The sequence below is a fragment of the Equus quagga genome, chromosome 6 (assembly GCF_021613505.1).
Source record: "Equus quagga isolate Etosha38 chromosome 6, UCLA_HA_Equagga_1.0, whole genome shotgun sequence".
Classification (NCBI taxonomy): Eukaryota; Metazoa; Chordata; class Mammalia; order Perissodactyla; family Equidae; genus Equus; species Equus quagga.
In genome coordinates this window covers 73,370,681-73,397,739 of record NC_060272.1, presented here as the reverse complement: position 1 = coordinate 73,397,739, position 27,059 = coordinate 73,370,681, and the positions used below count along the sequence as shown (strand labels likewise).

The 27,059-nt window shown below is 41.0% G+C and overlaps 1 protein-coding gene across 5 annotated transcripts in view; it reads left to right on the top strand.

Annotated features, from left to right (window-relative positions):
- MTUS2 (microtubule associated scaffold protein 2) overlaps positions 1-27,059 on the top strand; it is a 558,867-nt gene that overhangs the window by 208,704 nt on the left and 323,104 nt on the right. For 3 of the 5 annotated variants that reach the window (XM_046663636.1, XM_046663635.1, XM_046663637.1), the window contains 2 exons: positions 687-746; positions 20,735-20,932. In XM_046663636.1, the coding sequence (XP_046519592.1) occupies positions 687-746; positions 20,735-20,932 (258 nt within the window). The remainder of the gene's footprint in view (positions 1-686; positions 747-20,734; positions 20,933-27,059) is intronic. The other 2 variants (XM_046663639.1, XM_046663638.1) reach the window with 2 other exon arrangements.

The window sequence follows — 27,059 nt, the reverse complement described above, 5'->3', positions numbered from 1 at the left end:
GTTTTAGGTGATATAACAAGATCTAAACAGAAATGCAAATGCAGATATTCAGATACTGGTTATTCTAATAATCCCCAAATGCTTAATCTCAGTTTTTTAGATTATTATAAGAAAGTAAAACTCAAGATTTGGACCTCAATTAAAGACACACTGCATAGGTAGGTTTATTTGGTTTTGCAGATTATTTTTTGCACATTTTCAGTGTTCTGTTTTTACCTTAGACCAATCTATTCACAACTCCAAAAGGATTAACAAAACACCTTTGACTAGTTTGCCTTTCTGGCCTGGATATTAGGTAATGCTGGTGAGCCTCCACTCTCAGTTAAGTTTTTTTTCTGCTTGTCATTCCCAGATTATGAACACATCTGTAATGAAGTTATCAAAAGCTTTTCTTGTGCTTTTGCCTTCACCTCTGGCTAGACAGAATTTTTATCAAAAGTGTCAGATCTAAGCCTTCCCTCCATCTGTTTGCAACCTTGTCTGCTCAGGCATCATGTGTCCACCCTGCTCTTCTTCATTACACGCCTTTCTGGGGTTTGCTTTGCTGATCACAGGGAGTGACCCCCACAGGCTGTCCAGCTGCTCTGTAGGAGAGCCTTCCATGGGGCTCTTCTGACCAAAGCTTGCTTATATTCTTTTTCAGGTGAGAAGGATTTTCCTAAAGTCCCTACAAATTGTATTTTCAGGTGTGCATGATCTCAGTGGGGGATGGCTTAACTGCACTGGTTCCCTTGGAGATTTTTCAGGTATGTAGGCCTTTTCTTGTTCCTGTAACAAAGAGGATTACTCTTCATTCACCCTCCCGCTCCCTCTCCCTCTGCCCCAAGTAATCAGTCAGCAAGACCTGCTGATTTTCTAACTTGAATACATCCTCTCTGCTCTATCCCTGCTCTCCAAATGTCAGAACTTCTCTCCTTACCTGCTGGCTCCCAACTGATTTCCCCAGCTTGAGCCTTGCCCCTCTCAGACCCATCCTCCACCAGCAAATCAGTCCGTATTCTCCTTTCTTTAACATTCTTGATTGGCTCTACATGGCTGTTGGGAGGAAGTCCAAGGAGCTTAACGTTAATCGGTTCTTCCAGACTACAACTCCACCACCAGACCTGACGCTCCCTGCCTTCCTCCACCAGCATCATCCCTCTTTATTTTCCTTTCTGGAAGCTAGCTCAAGTGCTCTCTCTCTCTCTCTCATGAACAACAGCTTTATTGTAATAGAATTCATATACCATACAATTTACCCATGTAACATGTAAATTCAGTGGTTTTAAGCCTGTTCACAGAGTTGTGCAACCGTCACCATGTCAATTTTAGAATATTTTCGTGACTCCAAAAGCAACAAACCCTGTAGCCATCATCTGGTACTCCTGATTTTTCCTAAACTCCAGCCACTAGAAACCACTAATCTACTTTCTGTCTCTGTAGATTTGCCTGTCGTGGACATTTCGTATAATGGAATCATACAATGTGTGGCCTGTTGTGTCTTGCTTTCTTCATTGCCTTAATGTTTTCAAGATTCATCCATGTTGTAGCGTGTATCATTATTTCAGTCTTGTATTAGTCTGCTCGGGCTCTCATAATAGAATACCACAGAATGGGGGGCTTAAACAGCAGAAATTTATTTTCTCACAGTTCTGGAAGCTGGAAGTCTAACATCAAGGTTCCAGCAGGATTGGTTCCTGGTGAAGCCTCTCTCCTTGGTTTGCAGATGGCCACCTTCTCACTGTGTCCTCACATGAATTTTTCTCTGCATGCATAGAGAGATCTCTTGTTTCTCTTCCTCTTCTTTTAAGGGAGCCGGTGCTATCAGATTAGGGTCCCTCATTTAACCTTAATTACCACCTTAAAGATCTATCTCCAAATACAGTCATTAGGGGTTAGGGCTTCGATATGTACATTTATGGGGAACATAATTCAGTCCATATAGATTCCTTTTTATTGATGAATAATATTCCATTGTATGGACATATCACAATTTTTTTAATAAATTCATCAGTTGATAGACATTTGGGTTGTTTTAGCCATCTTTTGGCTATAATAACACCAGTGTGAACATTTTTGTATGCAAGTTTTTGTGTAGACATTTATGTTTATTGCTCTTGGGTGTGTACCTAAGAGTGGGATTGCTGGATCATATGCAAGGTAACTCTGGATTTAACCTGCTGAGGAACAGACAGACTGTTTTCCAAAGTGGTTTCACCATTTTACCTTCAGACTATCACTGCTTGAGGGTTCTAATTTCTCTACAACCTCTCCAACACTTGTTATTATTTCCTTCTTTATTGTAACTATTCTCTTGATATGAAGTGTTATCTCATTGTGGTTTTGATTTGAATTTCCCTAATGACTAATGATGTTGAGCATGTGCTCATGTGTTTATTGTAAAATTCACATGCTTATTGTCCATTTGTATATCTTCTTTGGAGAATTGTCTACTCAGATCTTTGGCCCATTTTAAATTGGGTTGTCTTTTTATTGTTGAGTTTTAAGAGTTCTTTATATATTTTCAATACAAGTCCCCTATCACGTATGTGATTTGCAATATTTTTTCCCATTCTTTTCACTTTCTTGATTGAGTCCTTTGAAATAAAAAAGTTTTTAATTTTGATAATGTCCAATTTATCTGTTTTTGTTGTCGTGGCTTGTGCTTTGCTATCATATCTAAGAAGTTTTTGCCTAACTCAGGTTCATAAGGATTTAAGCCTGTGTGTTCTTCTAAGAGTTTTATAGTTTTCTCTCTTTCATTTGATCTCTTATCTGTTCTGAGTTACATTTTGCATATGGTATGAGGTGGGAATCCAACTACATTCCTTTGTGTGTGGCTATTCAGTTGTCCCAGCACCGGAGCTTCTCTTTTAAATGTTAATGATTTGGTTTTGCTGAGATTTTGAGATCATTCTCAGTTGTTGGACAATTTACCCTACCCTCTGGTTGGCAGCTCATTCCATATCATCACTCTTTCAGGTCTCTCTCCTTTTCATCACTCTTCACATTCAGGGACTTTTCTACCTGTATCCGGATTCACAGCTATTCTCTAAGTGTTGAAATTGCTAAGCTTGGGAGCTATAAATGTTGGGTGATCAGCCGTCTTGGTTTCCCTGGCACTAGGAGTTTCCTAAGATGTGAGACTTTTTGTTTTTAGGTTTTCTTTTTTTGAGCAAGATTAGCCCTGAGCTAACATTTTCTGCCATCTCCTCTTTTTGCTGAGGAAGACTGGCCCTGATCTAACCTCTGTGCCCATCTTCCTCTACTTTACATGTGGGACGCCTGCCACAGCATGGCTTGCTGAACACTGCCATGTCTGCACCCGGTATCTGAACCGGCGAACCCTGGGCTACTGAAGTGGAACGTGGGCACTTAACCACTGCACCACTGGGCCGGCCCCAGATGTGAGATGTTTAAAGCTAAAACTGGGACAATCCCCATGTAAAGCTGAAACATCACTGTCCTAGTAGAGAGACTGCTTCATTGAATTGAGCCTTTTCCTCAAATCCAGAGAGCCAGATGTTGGCTGAACTGCAGTTGTCTGAAAGCTGGAGGCTAGAGGACCCATTTCCAAGGTGGCTTACTCACATAGCTAGCAAGTTGGTATGGCAGGAGCCCTCAGTTGCCACCCTGTGGATCGCTACATAAGGCTGCTTAGGTGTTACAGCATGGCAGTTGGCTTTCCCCAAAGGGAGCAATCCAAGAGACCAAGGAGGAAGCTGAAATGTCTTTTACAATATAGCCTAAGAAGCTTCACATCCTCAGTATTCTACTAGTCACACAAGTCAGCCCTGACCAATTGTGGGAGGGAGCTGCATAAGGGTCTGAATGCTAGGAGGTGAAGATCATTGCAGGGAGAGGGCATCTTGGAGGCCGGCTACCACAGTCTGCTCTCTGGCTTCTAATAATTTATGCCCTTCCCACGTGCAAAAATAACACTCCCACCGATTGATGGCCCCCAAAAGTTTCATCCTGTACAGCATCAGCTCAACATGCAGATTGTCGTCATTTGAATCAAGTTCAGGCGTGAAACAAGCTACTTAGGTATAGTTGAATCCAGTTCCTCTTGAACCCAAAACCTATTATCTAAAGAGAGAAATTTTTCCCTCCACCCACCCAATAGACAGCAGTGGGGCAGGCACAGGATAACTTCAGTAGAGTGTTCCATCAAAAAAAGAGGAATAACGGGAGTCACACAGTGACAGGAGTCATTGGCCTATAGCAGTTCTGAAATGCAGCAGGGCACATGTTGGTGATTCCTTGATTAAAACTAGATTGTACTACTGTTTGGGAATGATTTTTCATAGCTCTTGGCTATACCCTCTGGGTTCTTGATTCTGCCCTCTTAGTCTTCCTTTTCAATAGAAGGTTTGCATCTTAGGGGTTTTCTCAGCCTGCTTCCTGGAGTGGAAGTTTGGACGTCTAAAGACCTCCTTTCATTTGGTATTGTCTCTTGATTCTTTCAGTCTAAGCTGGCAGTATTTCTGTTAATATAATTCTCTTAAAAAGTTTGTGAGTCTCCTATGAATATTATTGGATTCACCTTATGAGACAAAAGCCAAACTCAAAAATAAATTGAAAATAAGCCTTTCTCGCTCTTGGGCTTGTCTGAGGGTATGAGTGACAACAACATTAAGACTTTTTGAAGCCTTAATATTTAACACTTATTTCAGGCATTGCCTTAGATCTTTCTGAAGTCTTACTAAAGGATTTTACAGTCAGCCCTTTGCTTCATCATTGGACCATGTTTTTCTGACAGCGGCCTAGGTATGATCTTTATCCAGAAACCATTTCTTAATTTTGGTATTGTTTACCATCTGGAGAGGCTGGGAATTTTCAAGAAGTCCTAGCTCCTTTATGTTTAACAGCTCCTTTATGTTAACATCTTTAGCTTATCCCTCTACTCTTCACTTTATCAGAAGAGTCGGAAGAAGCTGGATAGCATCTTCTGCACTTTACCTGGAAATCTTCTTAGCTAGATTCCTAAATTCATTAGATACAATTTCTATATTCCATATTATAGCAGGTAACATTGTTGCTAGACTTTCTGCCACCAACTAACAAGGATTCACTTCCCCTCAGTTTCCTTGCTTTCCTTTAAGCCCTCAGTGACAGCTTCTTCAGGGGCCATAGGCATATGCTAAAAGTCTCTTTGAAGCTCTTTAATCTTTCACTAATGTTCTCTTCGAGTTCCTTACAGTGTCTACCCTCTGCCTGGTTCCAAAGCTGTTCCTACATAGTTAGATTCTTGTTATGGTAGTACCAGTATCTGTATTAGTTATATGTTGGGGAATATATATCTAGGTACCAGTATCTGTATTAGTTATATGTTGGGGAATAACAAATCACGCCAAAGCTTAGTGGCTTAAAATTACAGTAACCATTTATCATCTAATGGTTTCTGTGGGTCAGGAATTTGGGAACAGCTTGGCTGAGTAATCCCAGCTTGGAGCCTCTTTTGAGGTTGTAGTCAGATTTGGTTAAGTCTATAGGCATCTGGAGGCTTGACTGAGGATAGAGGACCCACTTCCAAGATGAAATCATTACTCGCATGGCTGACAAGTTGGTGCTGGCTATTGTCAGGAGGACTCAGTTCCTCTCCTGTGCTCAGGGCTGCTTAAATATCTTGATGGCGTTGTTGGCTTCTCCCTGAGTGAGAAATCCAAGAGCTCAAGGAAGAATCTACAATATCTTTTTTGACCTAGACTCAGAAGTCACAATCTGTCACTTCCACAGTATTTTACTGGTCACACAGGTCAGCTCTGATTCACTGGTGAGGATCATTGGAGAGCCACCCTGGAAGCTGGCTAGCATGTACCTTGACCGATGTTCTGTAGTTTTTTCTTTTGGTGGGGAGATACTTTTTGCAATTGCAGCAACAGTGACATCAGTAACAGCAACAATAGTGATGCCTATCATTTATTGTGTGTTTACTACATGTCAGTATGATATGCACTTTAGATGCAGTTTCTCTTCTATCATTATAGTGGGTAGATGACTTTATCCTCATTTTTCATGTGAGGAAACAGACTCAGAGAGTTTGAGTCTGGCTTGAGATATGATACACTTCATTGTAATTATATCAGATCCAGATCTTTACTACAATCTTGAAAGGTATTGCATTGTTTGTGTCCTTCTTTTCTCCCGTGGGAGAGTTGCAGCTTTAATACTGAAGAATTTTTTTTTTTTTTTTACTGTTTCCCAGCGTGAAGGAAACTTGGTAAAAACAGCTGCTGTTTATTCATATTCCTGAGCAAGGTGAGAGAGGAATTGTTTCTCAGCCATTTAAACAGAGCAAACCACCTCTCTACAAAATATCTGTGAAAGAAGAAACTGTTTTTATAAGAAACAGGAAAAACTATAGTAAAATTTTTAAAAAGTAGTTTGGTTCAAATAATGTATTGCCCTGTACGTATAAATATATCAGGAAAAAAATCCACTTCAAATATAAAATTATAAGCAAAAATTGGCCTTGAATAAAAACTCTGAATCATTCTACTTAATGCTTTTGCCTTCGTTTATTTCTTTTCCTCCCACAGCACTGGGTCTCGCCTCTGTCCTGGCCTTGCTCTCTCCTCTTTCTCTTTGGCTGTGGTTATTTATGAACAAATGCCTCTATTCCAGTAGGTTGTAAACCCCACTTGGAGACTACTCTTCTTTGTTTCTGAATTTCCCACAGTACCTTGTAAAAATGGTAGGCATCTGTGAATGCATAATGAATTGGATTAATATACATTTACTTTCTTAAAGTCCTTTTTTTACTGGCTTGGATATCAAGAATGTTGGACAGTGATGGATGGATCTTTATCAATATAAATTGAACCTTAAAAGCACTATGATTTGATTCTAGTTGGTTGAGATAATTCTAGCATTAGAGTCATATTTCAAGGAGAATCAATACAAAAAGGAAAAAAGGCAAAACCAAATATAATTCTTGAAGTTTCATAAAAATGTGAACATTTGCATCCTTCAAAGGATTTATCCTTCAAAAGAAAAATAGTATTACTTTGAAAGAGCAACATATCTTTTAAATATTCGATAGCAGCAAAGTCTCTTTTGTTGTTCAAACAGGAATTTTTATCTTTTTGTGTGTGTGTTGCAAAATCTTGCCAGAAGCTTGATAAAAATAAAACAAGTGAGTCCACCTTCAGTGTCTTTGTATGGGATTTGAATATTTGATCCTAGAGTTTTTTCAATGTTTATTAATTTTTGAAGGTATTTTAATTATTTCTCCATTATGCTTATATTCACTTGGAAAGGTCTTTGATCTGCTGTACAAAACATTTCTTTCACCTGGCTGTTAGAAGGGTTTTTGTGGAGGACTCACAATGGCAGACCAAGTTTTATATTTGACAAAGGCCCTTTGAAAGTGAAGGTACTGATAGAGATCGGGAAAATATCTGTCAGTTTCCTCTAGCTTAGTATAAGCCTGTTACTGAACTGAATACAAGAATTGTTTATTCTTTTTTTAAACTTTTGTTTTAATGCAACAGCTTTATTGATATATAATTCATATATTATATACAATTCACCCTCTTAAAGGATACAGTTCAATGCCTTTTAGTTTATTTACAGACTTGTGCCACCATCACCACAATCAATTCTAGAACATTTTCATGATCCCAAAAGAATGAGACCTGGTACCTATTATTGGACACTCTTCATTTTCCCTCCACTCCAGTCCCTGGCAACCACTAATCTACTTTCTGTCTCTATAGAGTTGCCAATTCTGGACATTTCATATAATGGAAGCATACGGTACGTGGCCTTTGGTCTCTGGCTTCCTTCACTTGCCTTAATGTTTTCAAGGTTCATCCGTATTGTAGCACGTATCGGTACTTCATTCCTTTTTATGGCTGAAAAATGTTATAGTGTATTGGCATTCCACATTCCGTTTAACCATTCATCAGTTCATATACATTTACATTGTTTCTACCTCTTGGCTATTATGAATAATGCCACTATGAATGTTCAAGTGCAAATTTTTGTGTGGACATTTGTTTTTATTTTTCTGGGGGATACACCTAGAAGTAGAGTTGCTTGATTATATGGTACCTCTGCATTTAACCTTTGGAGGAACTGCTAGACTGTTTTCCAAAGTGACTGTATCATTTTACGTTCCTACCAACAATGTATGAGGATTCTAATCTCTCCACATCCTCACCAGCACTTGTTAGTATCTGTCTTTTTGATTATAGTTATCCTATAGGATATGAAGGGGTATCTCATTGTATTTTTGATTTGTGTTTTCCTGATGGCTAAAGATGTTATGCATCTTGTCATGTGCTTATTGGCAATCTGTGTATTTTCTTTGGAGAAATGTCTATTCAAATCCTTTGCTCATTTTAAAATTTGGTTGTTTTTCTTTCCATTGTTGAGTTGTATAGTTATTTATGCATTTTGGATACTAGACAGTTATCAGATATATAATTTACAAATATTTTCTCTCATTCTTAGGTGTTTTTTTTTTTAACTTTCTTGATAGTGTCCTTTGACACAGAAAGCATAAAAGCTTTCGATTTTGATGATATTCAATTTATCTATTTTTTCTTTTGTTGCTATAGCTTTTCATGTCATATATAAAAAATTATTGCCTAGCATGAGGGCATGAAGATTTATATCTATGTTTTCTTCTAAAAGTTTATAACTTTACCACCTACATTGAGATCCTTAATCCATTTTGAGTTGTTTTTAATCTGGCTTGAGGTAGTAGTCTAGCTTCTTCTTATGCATATGTCTATCCAGTTGTCCCAGCACCATTTCTTGAAAAGACTATTCTTTCCCCCATTGAATGATCTTGGCAGCCTTGGCGGGATTCAGTTGACCATAAATGTTGGGTTTATTTCTGGAATCTCAATTCTATTACATTAAACTATGTGTCTGTCCTTATTCTAGTACTCTACTGTCTTGATTACTTTATACTGAATTTTGAAATTGGGAAGTGTGATCCCTCTAACTTTGTTCTTGTTTTTCAAGATTATTTTGATTATTCTCCGTCCTTTGAATTTCCATGTGAATTTTAGGATCAGTTTGTCAGTTTCTGATAAATTTTGTCAGGATTTTGATAGAGATTGCATTGCATCTGTAGATCAGTTTTCAGAGTATTACCATCTTAACAATATTAAGGGGCCGGCCTGGTGGTGCAGCGGTTAGGTTCGCGTGTTTCGCTTCTTGGCAGCCTGGGGTTTGCCGGTTTGGATCCCAGGTGCGGATATGGCACCACTTGGCATGCCATGCTGTAGTAGGCGTCCTACATATAAAGTAGAGGAAGATGGGCATGGGATGTTAGCTCAGGGCCAGTCTTCCTCAGCAAAAAGAGGAGGATTGGCAGTAGTTAGCTCAGGGTTATTCTTCCTCAAAACAAATGGAAAAACAATATTAAGTATTCTAATCCATGAACACAGAATATCTTTTCATTTATTTGTATCTCCTCTAATTTCTTTCAATAATGTTTTGTAGTTTTCAGACAATAAGTTTTACACTTCTTTTGTTAAATTTATTCCTATTGTAGCCACCGTGAAGAAGTAGATGGACCCATACCCTAGCTTGCTTGGATTCCCATTTAGTAGTAGTAGAATATTCAGGTAACTTGGATTTATAGTAAAGCAAAGTGCAATATTACAGAGCAGCCTTTTCATGAAGTAGCTTTGTAGTCTAAAAGCAGTGCATTTCATATTTTCAGACACTTTGGTATAAGTAAAATAGTACAAGTAAAATGCCTGTACTTTGGTTCTCACATAGTTGGAACTTCACCAGTGAGGTGATTGCATAGATACCTTACACAACTAACTGGAAAACCCTCATTTGCTTCACTTTCCTAGTGGAGATTGATGATACCACACACATACTGCAAGATGGTATGAAAAGCTTTATTATTTTCACAGTTGAGATTTCTTAGGAGAGCAGGACAGGCCTCCCCAGCAGTTCCAAAATGGCTTGAGAGAGAGCAAGGAAAGGTGAATCACTTGGGGTTTCGCTGTGGTAGGGTGCCGGCCAGGGTGCATGTTTGGTAGGCTCTTGCGTAGTTCTACTTTCCCATGGGCACCAAAGGATGCAGTGCCAGGCTTTCTTATAAGCTTTCCCAGATGTCAGGAGAGGGAGAGCCCTGATGTTTGATGACTAAAATGTACTATATTTCGTTTAACTGAATTTGAACTTGTTTAGTAAGCCATTATGGCGCTCTTTTAGGCTTGCAGCCTGAGGCCAGTAAGGAAGGCGAAAGTTCTGTTGAATGCTTCAAGAGCCCAGTATTGTGGATTCCGAGAAGCAAAATGATTGCCTTGTTCACTATCAGTGATGTTTGGAACTCCAAACATGGATAAGGACTGTCTTTGTGAGGCCTTGTATCGTGGCTAGTAGTAGATGGAGAAACATGTGTGAACTTGATTTATATTTTGGGTCTCTGTGACACAGAGATTCTCACAGGTTTGTTCTTTCTTACTCCAAAAGAGGCGACCTTGAACAGAGAATTGTTGCTGCCGTTGGCTGGATCAGACAGCTAGACTATTGACAGTGGCCCAAGAGCGTAAAAATGTGCAGATGGGACCAACTTTTGAGCAGAACGTCCAGTGTGAGATGACTGTCTGAAGTTTGTCTAATTGGACTGACCCTTGGGTTCCATCTTTTATCAGGGACATCTTGCTTAAGGGATGAAAAGCAGCAGCTCTACAAGCTCTGTCAAGTGTGATGGTGATGGTTCTATCCTTAAAGTGTACAGACTCCCCCTGCTGTTCAAAAGTTGATCTGAAAGGGCTCCCCAGGTGGCCAACGGGTCTGAGAGAGGCGTGACCTCCTCCAGCACTGTGGCATCAGGCAAGGGAGTGAGAACAGGGAGGTCACGCCCTCCCACAGGTGGGATGTGCCAGGAGGCCCAGGTTTGGCTCCATTCTGTACCAAGAAGGCCTCGCTGTCTGTGCTGAGCTTGTGGGATGCCCCTTCTGTAACTTAAGGTATAGTGAGGACCGGGTTCTGGAGGGTCACAGTTTCAGGGCAGATGAGAGTTTCTCTTTTCAGGAGAGACCAGCCTGAAGTCAGCGGTTGCCACTCTAATATCATATAGTGCAGGGCCAAGGAGGATATTTTCTTGCGTCAGAATCCCATGGGCCACTTATAACCATTATGGGTGGTCTAGAGTCTCCAGGAGGCATACTAAAGCCTCTACAGGGAGGGAGCCTAGTGGTCACAGGGCAGTATGTATTGATTGCAAATGGGACAGATTCTAGAGCCTTTTGTTGGCAAGGACCCCAATGAAGTCGGGCCGATTTGCAAGTAACAGCATAAATGGGCTTAAGTAAAATTTGCATATGGAGAATATTTTGCCTCTTGAACCCAAAAAAGCCTAGAAGGTCCTTGGCTTCTTTTATTATTTTGGATGCTGATAGGATCACTAGCTGTTTCTTGACAGTGTCAGGGCTGGAGTCTCCCACAGCTTACCACAGAATTTTCAGGAATTTAGCGAAGGTGGCAGGGCCTTGCACTATGCATAGGGCAATGGCTCATCCCTTTTTTGTGAGTAATGTATGTCCCGAATGAGTGTGTCAAATGAAGGTCCTCAGAGGAGGATGTCATCAATGTAGGGTCAGACCTGTGCTCCCAGAGAAGGCTGGATGCAGTCATGATCTAGCCTGAAAAGATCGCCTGTGATGGCAAGGCTGTTGAGGTAGCCGCCATGTAAAGATGTGTTGTGTCCCTTTGGAAGCAAAGGAAAATTGTGACTGAGAGTCTGTCGAAATGGGAACTGAACAGAACATTTTAGCCAAATCTATGATAGCAAAATATTTTCCAGTTTCTGATTGGATGGAGTCTCTAATTTCAATAATATTGAGTCCGGAGGCCTTAATGAGTAGCACAATAGCATTAAGGTTGCATAATCCACTGTGAGGTGTCATTCATTCCAGGTTTAAGGACAGGCCAAATTGGGTTGTTAAGTGGAGAAGCAGTGGTCTTGTATAATGGGTTTCAGTCCTTGTAGGCTCTGTTTTAATTTACATTGAGTCATATTAGCTACTTTACTTGGAGGTATCCATGGGGTCTCATTTTGTCAAGCCAATTTGTATGTGTCAAAAACCGAATTTATTTAAATTTATTAACCATTAAGTGTTCGTGCCCACTGTGGGATGTTTTAGGGCAATGGATGCTATGGCTGGGGAATTTCGTCAAGACGATCATTCTTGTGGTTGAGGTGAAGCATACCTCTGTGTTCTCTATTTTTTGTTCAGTAACTCCCTTATGGTTATAGAATGTTACAGGGGATACATTGTTCAAATTTACTGAGATGCCCAGCTGTAACTGTAGTTTGAGCCCCAGTATTGATTAAGGTCATGAAGGTTTGCCAATTGGTGCATTTAAGCAGATGTTAAACTTAGTTCAGAAGTTCTGTTGTAGAGGTACAAAAGTCAGTGCCCATTTATCTTTTGTTGTAGAAGTTCTTTTAGTGAATTTTGGATTGGGCCTGGCCCCGTGACAGAGTAGTTAAAGTTCCGTGCACTCTTCTCCGGTGGCCTGAGTTTGCAGGTTCGGATCCTGGGTGTGGACCTACTCCACTCATCAACCATGCTGTGGAGACATCCTGCATACAACATATAGGAAGAGTGCAACAGACGTTAGCTCAGGGCTAATCTTCCTCAAGGAAAGAAAAAAAAAATGGATTTACAGTCGGGTCCAACTATGGACATCTATTTCAGTTTTTTGCTGCTTCTCCTGTATCCAGGTTTCTTTCTCTCTCTCTTTTCCCCTCACTCCCTTTCTTTTTTTCCTGTGTTGTTTTTACTGGGAGTGGTCTCTACTCTGCTTATATTTATAAATTTCCTTCAGAGATCCTCAAATCTGGGCTGGAGACCTCCCCTGTGGCAGTGTTACTTTATAGCATTTTAGGACCCTGGGCTGAAGTGGGGTTTGAAGTAACCCCTTTGCTGTGCCACAGAGATGGCTTGGGTGTTTTTCTCTAGAACCCTGAGGATCAGGATTTTTGTTGCAACAGAGGCATAGGCAGCAGCAACAGAGGTGTTTAGGGTCCGGCTGAGACATCTGCTTTTAGGAGTGCAGACCTCAGCACTTCACATAATGACTTTTTGTTTTCTTTTTGTCTTTTTTCCCCCAAATACTTCATTTTTGTGAGTGGCCAGCCAGTGGGCCTGTATTAGCACAGGGCAGTCTTTCCCCTGAGCCTAGCATCAGTCACACCTTCATTCTAAGACATACAGATAGGTGCAGGCTAAGATACCATGAGCCAAGGCTACTTTAAGAAGGACCCCACCCCAATCCCGTATTCTTGTCCTTAAAAACCAATTGGTTATTGAAACTTCCAACTTAGGTCAGGTAAATCTGTAACAGAGGCTCTGCAGGACTCGCTAATGCAGTACAGACCAGCATGACTCAAATCATGAGCTGGCTAGCAAGCAGCAGCTCAAGGGCATGCTCACCCGCAGGCAGCTGAGCCAGTTAGCGTGCAAAGCAAGAAGAAAGAACCCCTGTGTGAAGAAAGAAGGTCACTGTCTCAGTACCCTGGCCATAGCACCTATTGTTGTGGCCACTCTGCAGAGGTAGGATGGACCCCCACCCAAAGTTTGGTTTGGACGTCAAGACTGATGCCATACACAAAGCAGGAGGGTAGGAGGAAGTTTGTCACTTACATAATATAGGTCTCTGGGGAGAGCAGGGCAGGCCTTTCAGACATGTCTGAAATGGCTTGAGAGAGCAAGGAAAGGACACTGGGTCCGCTTTTTTATTGTTCTTAGGGGGTGGGGCAGGGAGAGGGTTCCCAAGGAAGTGGGCAGGGGCTTGTGTAGTTTGAATCTCCTGCCAGTGTCAAAGGAGGGAGCGTGGGACTTTCTTATCAGCTGTCCTAGATGTGGGAAAGAAGGGGGTGGGGAATTTAGACGGGTGCATGAGGTTTGAGACTCGGTAACTGCATATTGAACTGTATTCTGCAAACCTGCTGAACTCATTTGTTAGTTTGCATAGTTTTTAGTAGATTTCATAGTGTTTTCTATACACAAGATCGTGTCATCTACAAATAGAGAAAGCTTTGCTTCTTGTTTCCAATCTGCGTGCCTTTTACTTTATGTTCTTGCCTAATTGCCCTGGCTAGAAGCTTCCGTAAAATGTTGAGTAGAAGCAGTGAGAGCAGACATCCTTGTCTTGTTCCTGGTCTTTGGGGAAGCATTCAGTCTTTTTCCTTTGAGTATGATGTTAGCTGTGCATTTGTCCTTAGCAGGTTGAGGATATTTTCATTTATTCCTAGTTTGTTAAGTGTTTTATCATGAAGTGCTGTCGGAATTTGTCGAGTGATTTTTCTGCATCTATTGAGATGATTGTGCGGTTTTTCTTTATTCTATTAATATTGTATAGTACATTGATCAATTTCCATCTTAAATCAATCTTTCATTCCTGGGATAAAGCTCGCTTGGTCATGATACGTAATCCTTTTTATATGTGGCTGGTTTCAGTTTGCTGTATTTTGGTGAGAATTTTGCATCTACATGTGATATTGGTCTGTAGTTTTCTTTTCTCATGATATTTTTGTCTGGTTTTGGTATCAAGGTAATACTGGCCTCATAGAACTAGTTTGGAAGTGTTCTTTTTCTTTTTTTGGAATAATTTCTGAAGAATTGGTATAAATTTTTCTTTAAATGCTTGGTAGACTTCACAAGTGAAGATATTTGGTCCTGGGCTTTTCTTTGTGGGAAGTTTTTGGATTACTAATTCAATCTCTTTGTTATAAGTATATTCAGATTTTCTGTTTCTTCTTGAGTCAGTTTTCATACTTTGTCTTTCTGAAATTTGTCTACTTCTCTAGGTTATCTAATTTGTTGAGATATAGTTGTTCATAATATTTCATTATAATTCTTTTTATTTCTGCAAGATCAGTAGTGATGTCCCCTCTTTCATTCCTGACTTAATTTGAGTCTTCTTTAGTTTTCTTGGTCAGTCTAGCTAAAGGTGTGTCAGCTTTATTGATCTAAGAAACAGCTTTTGATTTAGTTGATTTCTCTATTGTTTTTCCCTTGGTTTCATTGAATTCTACTCTGATGTTGACTATTTCCTTCCTTCTGCTTGTTTTAGGTTTAGTTTGCTCTTCTTTCTTCAGTGTCTTTAGGTGAAAGTTTACTTTATTGATTTGACATCCTTTTTATTGTAGGCATTTACAGATACAACTTTCTTTCTAAGTACTGCTTTAGTTACTTCCCGTAAGTTTTGGTATGGCGTGTATTCATTTTCTTTTGCTTTTCTTTTATTTTTTTTAATTGCAATAACATTGGATTATAACATTATATAGCTTTCGGATGTACATCATAATATATTTCGAATTCTGTGTAGATTACATCATGTTCACCACCCAAAAACTGATTGTAGTCCATCCCCTCACATGTGAGCCCAATCACCCCTTTTGCCCTCCCTCCTTTCCCCCATGGTAACCACCAATCCAATCTCTGTTGCTATGTGTTTGTTTGTTGTTGTTTTTATCTTCTACTTGTGAGTGAGATCATACGGTATTTGACTTTCTCCCTCTGACTTATTTCACACAGCATAATACCCTCAGGGTCCATCCATGATGTCACAAATGGCCGGATTTCATCATTTCTTATGGCTGAGTAGTATTCCATTGTGTATAACTACCACATCTTCTTTATCCATTTGTCCCTTGATGGGCACCTAGGTTGCTTCCATGTCTTGGCTATTGTGTATAATGCTGCAGTGAACATAGGGGTGCAAGTATCTTTATGCCTTTGCATTTTGAAGTTCTTTGGATAAATACCCAGCAGTGGGATAGCTGGATCATATGGGAGATCTATTCTTAATTTTTTGAGGATACTCCATACTGCTTTCCATAGTGGCTGCATCAGTTTGCACTCTCACCAGCAGTGTACGAGGCTTTCCTTCTCCCAACATCTTCTCCAACATTTGTTGTTTCCTGTCTTGTTAATTATAGCCATTCTGACTAGAGTGAGGTGATACCTCATGGTAGTTTTGATTTGCATTTCCCTGATAGCTAATGATGTTGAGCATCTTTTCATATGCCTGTTGGCCATCTGTATATCTTCTTTGGAGAAATCTCTGTTCAGATCTTTGGCCTACTTTTTAATTGGATTGTAGGTTTTTTTGTTGTTGAGATGTATGAGTTCTTTGTATATTTCGGATATTAACCCTTTATCTGATATATGGTTTGCAAATATACACAATAGCCAAGACTTGGAAGCAACCTAGGTGCCCATCAAGGCACGAATAGATAAAGAAGATGTGGTATATATACACAATGGAATACTACTCAGCCATAAATTGCTCCACAGTCTGATCCAATTAAATTCAGGCCTCTTTTCAGGGGTGAAAGCCATTCTTTGAGGTTATTCTGACCCCTGGAAGGCTCTTCTTAGCTCTTTCACTGGTTCTCTTTGGTAAACTAGCTTACCTACAGTTTATCTTCTTGCTCTCATGGAGCTACTAGCCTCTTCTTTATTGCTTACCATCAAAAATCTCCATTGTTTTCAGGGCTGGTCCCATGCATAGTGGTTAAGTTTGGTGTGCTCCACTTTGGCCACCTGGGTTCGCAGGTTTGGATCCTGGGTGTGGACATACATCACTTGTCAGCCATGGGCTGCAACCCACATATGAAATAGTGGGAGATTGACACATATGTTAGCTCAGGGCTAATTTTCCTCAAGCGAAAAAAGAAAAGAGGAAGATTGGCAACAGATGTTAACCCAAGGTAAATCTTCCTCAGGAAAAAAAAAAAAATCCATTGTTTTCAAGAGTGCCCTTATGCTTGAACTTCTCCCTCACTGTATTCCAAATAAAGTCAGTTTCTTTGTAGAGTGCTTCAGCAATCTTTGTTCTTATGGCCTGTGTCTACCCTTGGGCAAAATCTCTTAGTTAGGGTTCTGCTGGGGCGGGGGTGGGGGGGTGGAGGTGGGACAATGGTCTGTTTCTTTTGGGGTGACATTCCTGATTTACAAGTGGGTGTTAGGCAGGGACAGTAGCTTCTAGTTTTCTCTTTTGCTTCTCCTGGTATTGAACCTATAGTCTACAAGTGAGCCAGGACAACAGTGATCAGGGTCCCAGTATTTTTGACTTGCTGTGCCTGGGGTAGTACCTTTGCTTTGCTTTGCTTTCTTTCTTGAGGCTGCCTGAAAGAAGGGTCCCCTGACCTCTAGGCCACACTTGCAAGTAATTTAGCCTCTGCAACATAGACCTGGGGGGAAGAGATGGGCATGGGGATGGGAAGTGATGGTGGCCTGCCTCTCTGAGTGAGGTACTGTAGCTCTTAGCTAGGGGGAGAGGAGATCCGTCATCTTAGCCGTAGCCCCCCCCCCCCCCCCCCGAATGGAGCTTTCATCATGCTGACGTGGATGGGGTGCGGGGAAGGAAGGGAGTGAGTCGTGGCTCAAGTGCCATTCACTCTCAGTGTTCTTAGGAGATTTAGTTGATTTTCTTATATAAAGTTTTCTTTATTTGCTATATGCTCTTAGGACAATTTCCAGAGATTTTAAAAGATTGTTGTTTTTTAAAAATAATTTTCACCAATTATGTTGTTTCCCTGGACAAAGTATCCATGGAGCTCCTCATGCCACCATTGTGGAAGTTCCCTCTCTTACATGTCTCCTCAGTTTTATTATAATATTAATTGCTATCATTTATTTATTGAGGGATTACTAAGCACCTCGATACATTATTTCTGTCAAAGTCTGTATTCTTGAATAGTCCAGGGACACTAAATACTTGAAAAAATATATTGCTCTGACATGTTGGACTTGTTTGAAAAGTAGTAAGGCCTGCATATTTTTATAATTGTCCTTTTTTTTTTTTTTTGAGGAAGGTTAGCCCTGAGCTAACATCTGCTGCCAACTCTCCTCTTTTTGCTGAGGAAGACTGGCCCTGAGCTAACATCCATGCCCATCTTCCTCTACTTTATATATGGGATGCCTACCACAGCATGGTGTGCCAAGCAGTGTCATGTCCGCACCCAGGATCTGAACCGGTGAACCCCAGGCTGCCGAAGCGGAACTTGTGCACTTAACTGCTGTGCCACTGGGCCGGCCCCTATCATTAAGTCCTTTTTATAAGAAACTAAGAATAAATTAAGGCATATTCAATCAGGGCAACTGAATGTAATCATTTCACAGCGTGAGTTGATATCTTCTGTTGAAGTTTTCAAAGTGCGGGCCAGGGACTACCTGAATAGGAATCACTTGGGTGCTCGTTTAAAAAGCAGAGTTTTGAGCTCCCCTTCAGACTAGTTCTCATGCAGAGGCTAGTGGAGGTATTCAACTCATACAGTGGCCTAAATTAATGTAGTGCAAACCTGGCTAATGCACACTTCAACTAAACTTGATTGAATAATAACTTGTCAAAACCACTGTGCTAGGAACTGGTGGTGTATAAAGAGTAAGACCTGCTCTTCCAAACCCTGAAGGTGTGTACGCTATTCGTGAGATTTGTCTGGTGGAAGGAGAGACCGTGGTATAGTAACTTGATATATAGTATGTTACATTAAATTATATACACAGAGTTGGGGCAAGCATACTTCAAGTAGCCTAAACATACACACACACACACACAGACACATGCACACACACAATGTGTGCCTTTATTAAAAGGAAAAGCTGGATTAAGGGAAAGTGAAAGCTAAAAAGTCATTTAGAGACCAACTTCCTGTGTACTTGGAGTCCTGTGTTGTCGATTCTCCTCTCTCCATATGTTCAACTGCCACCTTTCTACTGATGGACAGTGATTGAATTTAGGTTAAGGTAGAATACGATAAATATCTCTGACCATTTTCAGTGGCTTGATTGCCTTATGTAATGGTTTAATAAACGTAGTTTTCATACTTAAATAAATATTAAATGAATGAACCTGTGTGCCAAGGTGGTCTGTTAGGAATTCTGACTTTTCCTTCCTTCCCAAATATGGGTTTGTTTTCTAGGAAAAATATTCATATTCTTATTACTTGATCTTATATAATCTTAAGTCAATTATTGATTAACTGGGTTAGGAAGGAGGTTATATATAACTGAAAATAGTATCAAACTGTGTTCACTTATTGTTGAAATCACATCTGATTTTTGGCAACTCTTTTACTGTTTTATAGGCATCACCCAAAATTGATTTGGCATAAACTTATTGTGAAAATAATATCTGATGTGTGGGGACAATTTCATTTTCTGGGGACATCATCTAAAAGTAGGCACAGTAATATTATAACAACAACTTAAAGGCGTTGAACATGACATTTAATTGCTGATATAGAAGGACCGTTACTACTTATTAACCAGTGACTATTTCTTCTTTGTCTTATTTGAGCATTTCTTCCAAGCATTAGGACAGACCTGAGTTGGGCGCATTTGCAGCCCCCGCTCTCTGTTCCCTCTTCCTTCTGCACTCACCTGATTCTTCCCCCTCTGAGTCCTGGCCCAGGAGTCAGCAAACCTGTGGATGTTCAGATTCCCCCTTCACCTGGACACGCAGCTGGGCACAACTTCACTCTTAAGGGGAGCTTCTCCTAGAGAAAGAGGCACCATAGGCCCAGCCTGGCATCTGTCGGTTCTCTTTATATTTCCACACATAGACACTTTCTAATATACAAATTCTTCATTGATTTTTAGACTGAATTTTTTACAAATGGCCCATTTTTTAAAGTTATTAATCTGCAACCTGGTTAATCTTCTAGTAAATAATAAAGAATTGGCTACAGCGTAAGAACACTGTTGAAGGATCTGCGTTTAAGCAGTCATGGTAAATGGGGCTGCAGTGAAAGCTGTTGAGTGGCTTGACTAGAACAATTATACAGAATACTAGGATGCTTGGCCCTTTTTCCTTTTACATTTCGTATTAAAGAGCATTTGTGTGCTGATAATATTCTGGTTCTATCTGGTATCGAGAGACCTCTCGTAGTGTTGGGATGATCATCCCCGTGGCTATGGCTGGAGTCCAGCTCAGACACAGTGGCACTGAGGTGATGGATTCATAGCATGATGTTTTATTATTTCAAAATTAGCTGGCTTTGTACATATCTGGGAACTAATTTTGAAGTTTGCACTAACCTGGAGACAGATAATGGAAAAAGGAGAAAAGAAACCTGGCATTATTTGAGCACCTATCAAGTTCTGTGTTACAGGCAGTAATGCTTACACTAAATCTGGGAGGCCCGTTTTATCCTCCCTGTTCCTTTCCTGGGAGGCAGCTGTGGTTCTGAGGGCCCAAGGTTACACAGCTAGTGATTGGCAGAGACGAGATTTAGCCTGGCCAGCTCCACAGTCTGTGCTCTTTCCACTCATTCCTACAACCAACCAAAGGTTAGTAAATGATTCTTTGTACCTGATTCTATGACTTATCACATACTGGTTGTAACTGCTAATGAATATTTCCATAAGGGTTCTTTGCCCATTGTATGTCAGACTTCAAGGTGTGTCTCAACTTCACAATTTTAGGGTAATGTGCAACAGTAAGCGTTTCTCATTCCATTCAGCTTCCTGAGCACTGTATAACTTTCTTTGTGGCCATATAATAGGGTTAGTTGTCTGTCCTTGTCTCATTGGCTTGCTGCCTCTCCTCCTATTGCAGTTCTCTGAAGCACCCGGCCCCCACTGAGGGGCCTTTCTCCCAAAGATGTATTTGTGAACGTGCTGAATTGGATGCTGCAAGATTAATTGTGGTCTGTTTATGATAGAGCTGGATTAGTATTCACAATCTGTGTATTCTTTATCTTGCTGTCAACTGAGAATATATACATCTATTTTTTGGTTTGGGTTCATTTTAGCAGATTTGAAGAAAGCCTCCAGTTCAAATGCTGCAAAATCCAATCTACCCAAATCTGGCCTGCGTCCTCCCGGATACTCGCGTCTTCCGGCAGCCAAGCTGGCGGCGTTTGGCTTCGTGCGGAGCTCCAGCGTGTCCTCGGTCTCCAGCACCCAGTCGGCGGACAGCGCGCAGCCCGAGCAGAGCCGCCTGGCCAACCGTAAGCGGGGCGCGCGGGGTGGGTGGAGGTGGGGGTGGGGGTGGGGGGCCCGCCCGCGCTGTTGGGGGAAGATGCCCTCGGGCGCGCAGAAGGTGAACAGCAAGTGGGTGTTACAGTGTTTCATTTTATTGGCGTAATAAACTAAGACTGGAGGTTGACTACCTTAATCTACCATTGTTGGGACTTTAAAAAATAATCTACTGAAGACAAAAAGCCTATTTGGCACTGTCGTTTTCTCAGTTATGGGGAGTTAATGTGGCAGAAAAAGACTTTTGAGTTACTCTTAAATCTAGAAAATGGCTTATCCAGGCACTGATTCCAGGAGCCCTTTGCTTTGCGGTTTCTAAGTAAGAAGGCAAAGAAAGATCCAAAAAAGGTGTTACCACATTGTGCTGTCGTGAAACATATTAGGTGTGAAATATTAGTGGAAAGAATCATTTCTGTCACCTCCGATTACCTGTCATTCCTCCATATTGGTGGAGCATTTGGCTGAATTTCTACAAGATCACTAAACGATGTTAGAAATAGGAAAGCATGGCTGAGCTTCTTCAAGTCGGTGCCCAGAAAAGTCCCATTAGGTGAGATGATGCCACTTGAGGCTGGTTCCTGAGACCGATGTTGTAAACTGTAAAGAGTGAATTAAAGCCTCGAGCAAGTCACAGCAGCCACTGTCCCCAGGGAAGATCTGGAGGCTGCCCCATTAGGTTAAGCCTTTGATGACCAAACCCCATCTCAGCCTGGTCAACTTCAAAGTCATTCTTATTGGATCTGAAGCCATGACATCTCAGATATTGGTTCGCAAGAATTTGCCAGGGGCCAGGAAAGTCTTAGGGGTTTTCTGTGGAGAGCTATTTTGAAGGGATTATAGTAGTTGAATCAAGCTGGAGTAATGAGAGAGGGAGAGGGGGAGAGAGAGAGAGAGAGCGAGAGGAGGGGGAAGGGAAGAGAGATTGAGAATGAGATTGATTTTATATTGTTTTTTCAACTGCCTTTCTCCAAGCTTGTTCTTTCTCTGTCTTTTCTTGGGTTTACAGAGATGATGTGTGGAACATTTGTACCTTTACAGTTCTAAATTTTGGTCTACCTAGTTATTCCTATAAGTAATGCCTTTCGTTTTCTGTTCTCTTGATGTGTTTGTAAGCAGTTTCTGAGAGGTTCTGTGCTCGCTTGGTTTCCTGAAGGTGATGTGTCTGAGCCCTGCTTTCATGCAGGCTTCATTGTAGGAGTATCACTGTAATTAGGGGCATATCATGGCACAGGAGATGTCTCAAAGTCTGAAATGCGAATATAATAAAGAACTATTTGCACATGTGTAACTCGTATTTTTGGATATGCATGTGTATATTAACAGTCTGAAGATTTTTAAATATAGGAGCAACTATTTGTCATCATTTTTAGTAGTAAAATTCCCAGTGGCATATTTCTCTTTTAGAGGAAGCATATGTGCTAAAAAAATCTCATATGGTCCAGTATATTTCTTTCTAAGCAAGAAGTTAAGGTTTTGATTTCTTACAGAAAAAAAATTAACCTCAGGGTGAATTGACCTATGTCCCCATGGCAGCAGCTTTTGCTAAAAGAGAGCCGACAGGTGTGGACAGAATAATTCCAGGTGTGCTTAGGGCTTTTGTTCTCACCTCTGCTTCAAAGAGTACTGGATAGGGACCCCCCGAGGACCCAGGGAGACAAGAGCTGTTATGTGCCAGAATATAACTCCTTCTTTAAAGACTTCATATTAAAAGCAATATTTACTCTATTCGGAATTGTTTTCTATTTTGAAAGAAAAGGTGTTAGAATCGGTTTGTAATTAGTCACCTAACTTTATGTAAGATTTGTACTTCAGTAAACCACAGAAAACTTTGCACGTCTTTGAAGTGATGTCTTAGTATCATTAATCCTTATACTTGTTATTAAATTTAATGTCAAGAAAAATTTTGTTTCTGTTCTTTAGTGGAGAGATGATTCTTTGATGACAAGGATCGAGTAAAATATGAAGCTCTTGTAAGAGCCAGGTCCTTAGATCAGATCCTGGGAGCAGAGCTCTGCTGGCTTAGCTCATAGGAACAGCTAACATGGTATCAGAGCTGGCTCTCTTTTCCTTCTTGGAACGTTGGTCTTTCCTCAGACACCATTTTCACTTAGGATTCATTGTGGGAATACCACTGAAATTAGAGATTACATCGTGGCACAGGAGATGTCTCAAAATCTGAAACATAACTATAGAAAGGAACTATTGGCAAATCTGTAGTTCATATTTTTGGATACTCATGTGCCTGTAAACAGTCTGAACAGTGTCCTCAGTGACCGTGGCGTGCTGTATTTGGGACACTTTTAAGCGATGCATTATGAACTTATTAGTGTTTCTTGGGCTGCCCTGGCTCAGTTGCAACTCTTGCTGTGCTGTTTTCCTGGGTCCTGAGGGGCAAGTGGTGATGACTGTGGAGAGGAGAGGCCTGTGGGCCCCCTGATCTGTGCAGAATCTGTCCTCCACCTGGGCTCAGGCTCCGTGCCATTAGTTCAGCCCCACCGGGCAGGGGCCTCGGTGTGTCTGTTTACCTTTTCCACAACGTTTGGGCAAACGGAGCAGACACAGGGAAATGAATTCTCTCTATCCATCCTGAGGACCTGAGGCTATCTTAGCATCCAGTCTACCTCCTCATTTTACAGCTGAGCAAACTGGGATCAGAATGACTTGCTCCCGGCTCAGGATTAACGTTCTTTTTCCTTTTATTTACTTCTTAAAGCTGCCAAAGTGGTGAAGACACGCCCGTGATTTAGTCTATTCTTTCTAATAGTAAAGCAAATCTTGGAGTCAGAGTAGCTTTGAGAAGGCCCCTCAGGCCAAACCCACCTCTCCCTGCTCCTTTCCGGGTTGTCACCTGACCTGTGTGAACACTTGAAGTGATGGGGAGCATTCCATCTTGTGAAGAAGCTGGCTCTGAGGCAGGCCGCTCTCATTGTCAGCCAGTGCCCCACGTGGGTTCAGGCTGCCTCCGTGTAATTTCCGATTAGCGGCTCAGTTCCTCTGGATTAACACACAAACTTTCTCTTCATTGTGCTGCAGGAGACAGCCTTTGGCAGCTCCCTTCACTCCTTTGCAGGTTCATCATGTGAAGATTATGAAGTTGGCCCATTAGAACCTCAAATAAAACTTCAAATTACACTAGCTAGTGACCCACAGCTTTTGTAAGATTTAAATTGAGTGGGGCCGGGGGGTGGGGGTGGGGAGTAATTCTCTAACTTAAGACAAATTTAAACTTAAAATCATAGTATTTGAGCAGGTTTGACCCAGTGTGTAGCTCATAATTTTTTTTATAGTTTTCAGAGAAGGAAAAAGCCCTCCAATATGCTTTAGGCAAGAGAAATTTAGAGAAGAACCATTACTGTAGTATTGAATGTTGGTAACCTGTAGCCTAAGGTGTAGCTAGTTGTCAGATTTCTTACTAGTTAGATGGAGACTTGATTTTCCCAGTGGGCGAGTAGGTGTAATTTAAAGTTAAAACCTTTGGGGGGGTGTGTGTGGGAAAAATAGGAAGGCTTAGGGTTTCATGAATTAATCATCAGTGAAAATGAATCATATCACCCAAGGATAGAATGATTTATGTAGAGGATCGTATCTCATTGTGTATTCTGAGTAGCATCTAACATGTTGGGTGCTCAAGAAACAGGAAATATCTATCAGAAAAGAATATGCAGAAGATGGCATTTGCATCTGTCCTTTTCAATTTCTCCTCCTCTTCCTCTGTTCACAGATACTATCACACTTTCTCTATGGGATGAGCTAAGACCAGAAATCTTGAGACAAAGAATTTGAAAGAAATACAAAAGAGGAATGAAGGTTTTCTTTTCTTGGTGCAGAAAAGTAGTAGAATGTTTGGGGAAGTAGGGATTGTAGGGGAGGAAGACATTTCCTCTACCCGCTCTGGGTCCTTCTGGCTGGAGAACGAATTAAATTCACATGAGACAGAATAACAGGAGAAAACTAAACAAAGTTTTATAACATGTATACATGGGAGAGGCTCAGGCAAACTGAGCAACTTGCCAGAATGGCTGAAGCCACTACCTTAAATATCATCTTCAGCTAAAGGCAAAGGAGGATGTTGGGGGAGGTTTCCAGACAAGTACAGTAAACAAGAGTAAGATTATTATGCAGATTTAAGTCCTTGCCTTCCACATTGATTAAAAGTGTCTAGAGATAAGGTCTTCCCCTTCTTCCTGGTACAGAGAGGGAGACACATTTACAGATGGAGATTTCCTTTACAAATGTAAATGTCTCTTACAAAGGGTAAGTAAATTCTACTTTTCAAAGTTTCTTTCCTGTCTGCAGTTTTTTAAAAAGTAACCAGCCCAAAATAATCCTCATGCCAAAGAGACATATCTTGGGGTGGCCAATTCCAGTCCCCCACAGGATCTAGTTGAGGAGGTGGACAGAGAGGCTGACATTTGTATAAATAATCATGACACAAGGATATATGTGTGCCCACAGTTTTAAAAATGATACAAAGTTGGATAGAAGTTCATGAGTTGGGGTGGAGGCTTAATTTCTGAGTAGAGTGATCAGGGAGTTTCTCAGAGGTGGTTGTAAGCTGGGCAATATTTTGGAAGGTGGAGATGGGCTCTTGGAGATCTTTTGAGGGGAGTTGTTGGTGCATCCAGAAAACCTTCTGAATCTGAGGGGTTGCCATTTCTGTGCAGCTTGCCAGTTCATCATGGTGTTGTCTGTCTCCTGTATTCTGAGGCTCATGTGTTTGAGCTCCCAAGGTTTGTTCTCAGAAGGCATCTATTCCAGTTTTTCAGTCATCTTATCCACAGTTTCAGCTCTTAGCACTTCGGACACAATACTGCATCCATATCTCTAGTCCCAACCTCTCTCTAGAATTACTCATCTACATTTCAAATGGCCTTCCAGATATCTCCAATTGGGTGACTCAAGTCACCTCAAACTGAACATTTCCCAAAAGTGAATCTTTCATTATCTTTTGAAAATCAGTACCTTCTCTCAAAGTTACTCTATCTTTTAATAATATCTGTGATCTCCTGGCTACTGAGGCTGGAAACTTTAGAGTCAACATTACCTCTCACCTTCTTTTGCATTCAATTATCAAATCTGATCAATTCTTTCTCTCTCTTATTTACTCCTGCTCCCCCTTCTCTCCTCATCATTTTAGTTTAAATCGATGATAGCTCTCACCTAAACTATTCCTAGTTCATCTTCACTCTCTAATCCACCAGCCACGTGGTCCTAGATAATTTTCCTTTTCACTCTGTTTTGATTGCTCCATGACACCCCTGGGCTTGCTTCAGCTGCTTGCCAGAGGTTCCAGATCTTCCATGACCTGCCCAGCCCTCTTCTCCTTTCCCACATGCCATCCCCTGACATATACCCTCAGTTAGCCAACCAGAATTACTCACCTTTTTCTCTGAGGACTTTGTGCTTTCCTGTCTTTGGGTCTTTGTTTGAACCATTCGTCTCTGGAGTGCTCTCTCCTCCCCGCCCCCTCATCTCTCTGTAGATTCTCATTTTCAAGTGCCCTTCAGATACTTCCTCTAAAAAGCCTTCCCTCATCTGTGAACTCAAAGTGATCTTTTCTCCCAGGAACTCTTACAGTCCCTTGCTTATATCACTTTTGTGGATTATCACATGCCATCTTGTTGTAATTATTTGTTTCTATGTCTTGTCTCCCCTATGGACTGTAAGCTCTTTGAGGGTGAGGGTTATGTCTCTTAATAATTTCAGTATCCCTCACACTACCTCGAATGGCCTTTACACTAGTAGGATTTCAAGAGAAATTCTCTCCCAATGAAAACATTTTCTCTTATGTAAGAGTATGAAACAAGAGAGACCTTTGAGAGAGTAACTTTCAGAAGTGTTTTGTATGGGGAAACATTTTCACTTTATCAAGACTGTCACAGGTCTTGATAGTTGGTAAAGTTCATCATTGTGGTTTTCACAATTTTCTTTTCTTTTTTTTTTTAAGATTTTTTATTTTTCCTTTTTCTCCCCAAAGCCCCCTGGTACATAGTTGTGTATTTTTAGTTGTGGGTCCTTCCAGTTGTGCTATGTGGGATGCCGCCTCAGCATGGCCTGATGAGTGGTGCCATGTCCGCGCCCAGAATCTGAACTGGCGAA